This window comes from Papio anubis, chromosome 1 (assembly GCF_008728515.1).
Source record: "Papio anubis isolate 15944 chromosome 1, Panubis1.0, whole genome shotgun sequence".
Lineage (NCBI taxonomy): Eukaryota > Metazoa > Chordata > Mammalia > Primates > Cercopithecidae > Papio > Papio anubis.
Window position 1 is genome coordinate 134,724,795 of NC_044976.1, and position 7,277 is coordinate 134,732,071.

The window sequence follows — 7,277 nt, forward strand, 5'->3', positions numbered from 1 at the left end:
CTTTACATATATAAAAATCAGTTTTATAGGGCTTATGTTTTTCTACCTGGTTGCAAAGACAATGTTTCAAGTAGTTACAAAGAGCTGAAAGACTGGAAATAGCAGCAAGGTTGTAAATAGCATGTACATCATTTGAATTAGAAAAGAATGTTGTAGTATAACATTATATTTAACAGCACAGATTACAGCTTCAGTTCGAATTCTGGTTCTGCCACTTACTAGATGTGTAATGTTGAGAAAGTTATTTGAATTCTCTGTGTCTTTATTTCTTCTATAATAGTAGCATAGTAGGAGTACCTACCTAAAATGGTTGTTTTGAGGGTTAAATGAGTAACATACTTTAAATAGTGTCAGATACATATTATGTCCTTTACAAATATTATTAATCATTAGTATGTAACTTATATGACCATTATCAATCATCTAGGCTCGATTTAAATAGTGAGTCAAATTCCACTACTTTTAAGTAATTTCTCTTCATTCTGATAGCAGTTTAAGGTATAATGTATTCTTTTTTCTATAGCACATGCATGATAACTCATATATGAAATTAAAGTCCTAGGAAAATGATAATCTGTCATTCATCCCTGTATTCCTTTAGTATTAGTACTTTGCACCAACATACAGTTATTAAATATATTTAAAAGAAAATGTATTTTTAAGAAAATAAATAAGTCAGCCAACGTACTTAGTATGTTAAACACTGATTTATATTTTGTTTCTGTTTTTCACTGTTTAGGAGAGGTTTCAGTTTCCAGCCCAAGTGACTGATGTGTCTGAAAATGCTAAGGATCTTATTCGAAGGCTCATTTGTAGCAGAGAACATCGACTTGGTCAAAATGGAATAGAAGACTTTAAGAAACATCCATTTTTCAGTGGAATTGATTGGGATAATATTCGGAACTGTGAAGCACCTTATATTCCAGAAGTTAGTAGCCCAACAGATACATCGAATTTTGATGTAGATGATGATTGTTTAAAAAATTCTGTAAGTATGACACTGTGAAGAAGTTCTATCCCTCTGTTTCTTTCTAATATGGTTATATAGTAATTTTTTGGTTTATAAGTATTTTGCTAGGATGGTTTTACAATTTATCAGTTATCAGTCAGTGATCATGGCTTCCAGTGCTTATTCTGTCACAAATCAAATTAAGAAGAAAGTTAACTGAGGTGAACATAGTTATTTGTGACTAAGAACAAAATTAAAATTCAGAGTTTTACCTTTTAGATAAGTTATGCCATTAAGCTTCCTAAGAGAACAAATTAGATACTTAAAAAAGCAGATTTTATGATTGCAAAGTGAAGAGGTTGGCAAATTTCTCTCTAAAACCATAGAACTGGACAAAATTATCAAAAACAACCATGTCAGGGCTTGATACAACAATTGAAGAGAAATAAATTGAGAAGCATTTATTTGTGCAAAGCTGCTACTGAACTTTAGTTAAAGTCACATATACCACACACTTCCATCCCCACTACTGACTTGGTCTGGGACAGTAGTACTAGTAGCATGGAACTGGATAGAAAAATCAGCAGCTTTGCTGATACAGAGGGCAGATTCCAGGACTAAATACCCAAGCCCAGTGTGTTGCTGCTAACAATAGCTAACTTGGTAGGAAATCAATAGGGAAAATAGTCCACAGACGTGGTATAGCCCTGAGCTATAACCCTGCCTGAGGTGAATATCTGACCTCAAGCCAATTATTGGCCAGTCCACTAGCCAAATAATTCGACCATTCTTAGCTTGTGAGCCATGCCCAAACAGGCCAGCATAGTATATCGACCTCTGCTATAACCCTTTAGGTTATATGAGATTAAAATTTAGGAAAATAAGAACTTAAAATGTTTGTGCTTTTTGCCTTTTTAGTCGTCGTCGTCGTCGTCATCGTCGTCGTCTTCTTCTTCTTCTTCTTCTTCTTCTTCTTCTTCTTCTTCCTTCTTCCTTCCTCCTCCTCCTCCTCCTTCTTCTTCTTCCTTCTCCTCCTCCTCCTCCTCTTCCTCCTCTTCCTCCTCCTCCTTCTCCTCCTTCTCCTTCTCCTTCTTTTTTTAAACATTTTTTATTTGAGACAGAGTCGCTCTGTGTCTCCCAGGCTGGAGTGCAGTGGCATGATCTTGGCTCACTGCAAGCTCTGCCTCACGGGTTCACGCCATTCTCCTGCCTCAGCTTCCCGAGTAGCTGGGACTGTAGGCGCCCGCCACCACGCCCAGCTAACTTTTTGTATTTTTTGTAGAGATGGGGTTTCACTGTGTTACCCAGGATGGTCTCGATCTCCTGACCTCATGATCCGCCTGCCTCAGCCTCCCAAAGTGTTGGGATTACAGGCATGAGCCACTGCTCCCAGCCACTTTTTAGCCTTCTTAATTTGAGCTTTTATTTTTTTTTGCAGTTATTTTATTTACTATGGCTTTAATTCTGTACTAAAAATTTTTATGTTAATGTTATATGACTTACAATTTTTTAAAATTTTTGTGGGTACTTAACAGGTACACGTTATATTACTTTTCACTGAAACTGTTAATACTCTTTTCAGTACAATAAGCTGTGATCACTGTTTGATAACTGTAAACCATCCTAGTACTATATTCAAGGCAGATAAAAATTTCTCATACTTTCCTGTCTAAACTTCACAAAGAATAGTTAAATGGACTTCTCTTACCAATTTTTTATAAATAGAATTATGTTTACTGTTAACAAATTGTGAATCATTCCAAAATAAATACATAGTACAGTTGATTCTAATTATTCATGGTGTTTATGTTCTATATAGTTGCCTTGAACACTATTAGCTAATATTGAACCATTGCTCTGAGGGAAGTACAGGGTTAGGTTTCTGTGAGCCTCTGATCAACTGATCAGTATATAGTCTTGTTTTATGTGTGCTTCTCTTTAAAGACACTTTATATAATATGGTTGATTCATTAACACTGAACTCACCATTGAACTCACCACCAGCAGCACTGTAACTCGTGCCTGAATGAAGCTTTTCTAGCATATTATTTTCTCCGTAAAGGCACGTCACTGTCCTCTTGTGCTAGGAACACTAGACAGTGCTTCAGCACTGTGCTTGGGAGCCTTTTCAAGCAGTGAATCACATACAAAGGGCCCAAAAATGTGAAATGCATGACACCAAAGAGACCCTGTAAAGGACACTTGTTTATAATATGAGTGCTTAAATGAGAAGGCAGAGCCTCTCCTGTTCAACTTCAGCTGGAAATGTGAGCATAGGACATCTCAAATTTTTCTGTGCTCTGCACGTGTCTACAAATAATCATAAAATTACCACAAGTATTGATTTGGGGTTTACAAATAAATATTAGCTTCTATACAAATTTGCAAATACAGAGTACATGAATAATAATGACTGTATTCTCAATATTAGACTTTCCATCTTTAATTTAATTAGAATTTTAGAGCAGCAGTGTTCATGGTCTGAATTTTATATCACTAAACAACTATACCAAACTTATCAGTGTTTTAAAATTGAACAGTCAAAAAATTTTTTTGTTAATTTTTTTTGGCATTTTATATTTATAGCCAAGCCTACAGATCATAGCTATCTATTTCTTACCAGATGTTTTTTCCTCCTTTAGGAAACGATGCCCCCACCAACACACACTGCATTTTCTGGCCACCATCTGCCATTTGTTGGTTTTACATATACTAGTAGCTGGTAAGTTTGAAAAGTTAACATAGTTTGGGCGAGGTGCAGTGGCTCATGCCTGTAATCCCAGCACTTTGGGAGGCCAAGGCAGGCAGATCATGAAGTCAGGAGATTTGAGACCAGCCTGGCCAATATGATGAAATCCCATCTCTACTAAAAATACAAAAATTAGGTGGGCATGGTGGCGGGTGCCTGTAATCCCAGCTACTCGGGTGACCGAGGCAGGAGAATCGCTTGAACCCGGGAGGTGGAGGTTGCAGTGAGCCGAGACTGCGCCATTGCACTCCAGCCTGGGTAACAGAGTGAGACTCTGTCTCAAAAAAAAAAAAAAAAAAAAAAAGTTAACATAGTTTGGACAATTTAAAGCAAATTAAATTGATTTGAGGTTGGTAAAAAATGTATGAGAAAACTGTAAATTAAAACTTTTTAAAAAATAGAATGAGCCTACTGCTGGAAATAGAAAGTTAAGCGTTACAAAATTAGTAGAATACATGAAAATCTGAACTCGTTTTGGAGGGGAAAGAATGGAACAGAGAGCTCAGAATCTATTCCTTAGCAATGAAGCAGTAATTAGAAGAGTTTCATGCTGTTGAATATTCTCTAGATGTCAAGCAGGAGAACTTTCAACCCATTAATTCTACCATCTTTTACACTGACCCTCCATTCACTTATATTCCCTATTTCCCCCTTACCCTGCTTAAATTCCATTGAGAATGATTATAATCACTCCTTGTATGCTGTTTCAGTTTCTTTGACTGTCTCTAATTCTGTTATACTTGCTTTGCTAAGTCAACATTAACTCTTAAAATTTTTTTCTCTACCTGTACAGTTTCAAATGACTAGAAAAAATAGCTGACTATTCTTACTGGTCTACTTTAAATTCATGATTACCAACCTCAAGTGCCCCTTGTCTGACAAATATACTGTATTACTCTAGTGTATTCACTGTTCCACTCACCTAGATAACTATTTTTTACTTACTTTCTTTTTTTTTTTTTTTTTTTTTTTTTAAGAGATGGAGTTTTATTCTGGGCAGCAGAAGGGCTGGAATGCAGTGGTGCAGTCCTAGCTCACTATAACCTCAAACTCCTGACCGCAAATGATCCTCCTGCCTCAGCCTCCAGAGTAGCTGGGACAATAGGCACAAGCCGCCATGCCCAGCTAATTTTTAAAACGATTTAGAAATGGAGTCCTGCTGTGCTGCCTAGACTGGAGTACAATGGCACAGTCATAGATCACTACAGCCTCCTACTCCTCAAGCCATCCTCTGGCCTTAACCTACCCTGTTGCTGGGATTACAGATGTGAGCCATTGCATCTGGCGTATTTCTTTCTACTTGAGTTTGAAACCTCATGTTCAGCTGACTTGTATCCCCTTTCACCGAAAGGATTGAGGCAAACCACAGACAACTCCCACAAGCTCCAGTTACCATATTTACCGCCTACTTACTGTTGGACCCAAATTCTCTGTTCTTTTCATGGATGAACTGTGCAAGCCTCTAGTAAGGCCAGTCTCTTTCATTCCTTCCTGGCTGGTCTAGTACATGTTTTGCTTTTATGTCATGAATTTTTTCTTCTTGTGTCATCTGCATCATCAGATTATTTCTATCAGCTTGCAAATGTCAGTTCCCCATCTTAATACAAAATATAAAATCTGGATTCTACTTCCTTTACCTCTTATCAACCATGTCTCTGCTCTACATTATAGAAAAATTACTTCAACTTTTGACTATATTTTGTTTATTTTTCTCATACTGTTGTTTCTTGAATTCATTCCAGTCAGGTATGTGCCACCATCACTTCATGCAAACTGCTTTTATCAATGTCACTGTTGACCAGCATGTTACTAAATCTAATGATCACTTCTCAGTTCTAGTCTTACTTATTTGCTTAGTCTCATCTTATTTGCCACAGCTCCATACTTTTAAAATACCTTCTTATCCTATCTTCTAGGACACTTGACTGATTTTCTCTCACCTTGCTGGTCATTCCTTCTCAGTCTCCATACCTGAACCCTCCTGACTTCCTTGACTTGTGAATATCAGAGTGTCCTATGGCTCAGTCTTTGGACTTCTCTTTTCCATCTAAACTCTCTAGTGTTCTCCCAAAGATTTGCTGATGAATCGTCAGTGTGCATCTCCAGCTGAGACCTCTCCTCTCGTCTGCTTAAAAATCTGTCTTAACCACCCACTTACTATGTAAATAACTTTCTTTTATTTCTCTGAACCTGTTCAGGTGATCCTTTAAAAGATAATCAGAACATGTCACTCCCCTATTCAGAACCAGTCCACCCATCCCCAACTCCAGTGGCTTCATATCAACTCCAAATCAAACTTCTTACAAGGCCCTACATGACTGCCTTACTTTTATCTTTCTGAGTTTATTTTTCTTTGTTTACTCAACTCCATCCACACAGGCCTCCTTTCTGGCCTGTGAACATACCAGACATACTCTTGTCTCAGGGCTTTAGTACTTCTGTTTCATCTGCTTGGAACATTCTTTCTTTTGATATTCCCTTAAGTGGTCCCCTCACCTTTACTTAGCTTTTTCCAAAGTTACTTTAGCAGTGACAGCTTTACTGACTACTTTATCTAAATTTGTATCTCCTCCCCTTCAATACTTTATTTCTCCTTTTCCTGCTTTATGTTTTCTCCTTAGCATTTAACATTTTCTAATGTAATGAATATCTCAATTATTTTGTTTATTTCTGTCTCAGTCACTGGAATATAAGCTCTATATGGGCAAGGATTTTTGTCTGTTTTGTTCACCACCAAATGTCCAGCAGTTTCAGTATTTTTATTTAAATCGTATTGAATTAAAGACAGAAACTTGCTTTTGAATTTCAAATTCTAGTAAAGAGGGCCGTGGTTGGTGCTTTTGACTACTACTGTTTCACCTAGGTGGTCAAATTGTTTTAAACTACCAGTAACCCTTCAGCAAACTTCATTTTATAATTTGTGGGGTTTTTTAAATCAAAATAATTTGGGGGATATTAGGTTTTCATTTTTTCAAATGCTTCTAAAAACAGTTTATGGTAATTTTGCAAACAAATCTTAAAATTATTCCAGCTGGCTAAGCTGCAAGATATTCAAATCTGTGTTTTAAATGAGCAATTTAAAAATGTTTATGCCATGAATGTGGAGTCAGTTAAAAACTTTTTTTAAAAAATGTTAACATTTTTCTTCAAACTTTTTCTCACAGTATGAACCTACGTTTTTTTTTTTTTTTTTTTTTCTTCAGTGTACTTTCTGATCGGAGCTGTTTAAGAGTTACAGCTGGTCCCACCTCACTGGATCTTGATGTTAATGTTCAGAGGACTCTAGACAACAACTTAGCAACTGAAGCTTATGAAAGAAGAATTAAGCGCCTTGAGCAAGAAAAACTTGAACTCAGTAGAAAACTTCAAGGTAAATATATATTCACTTTTTGAATTGTACTCACAGTGTTATGAGGTGTTTATTGTAAGTGGTTGTTTTATCTTTGGAAAAAATCTTTTAAGTGGTGAAAAATCAGTTGTAGAAATTTATGCAGAAAACAGCGTAATACCATTTATATAAAATCACACAATTAATAATAAACAACAACAAAATAGCTTTTGTTTCCTGTGGGTACATAT

At 36.3% G+C, this 7,277-nt stretch overlaps 1 protein-coding gene across 20 annotated transcripts in view; it reads left to right on the top strand.

Annotated features, from left to right (window-relative positions):
• CDC42BPA (CDC42 binding protein kinase alpha) overlaps positions 1–7,277 on the top strand; it is a 324,270-nt gene that overhangs the window by 165,673 nt on the left and 151,320 nt on the right. For all 20 annotated transcript variants that reach the window (XM_031655209.1, XM_021926575.2, XM_031655222.1 and 17 more), the window contains exons 8-10: positions 740–988; positions 3,592–3,671; positions 6,902–7,068. In XM_031655209.1, the coding sequence (XP_031511069.1) occupies positions 740–988; positions 3,592–3,671; positions 6,902–7,068 (496 nt within the window). The remainder of the gene's footprint in view (positions 1–739; positions 989–3,591; positions 3,672–6,901; positions 7,069–7,277) is intronic.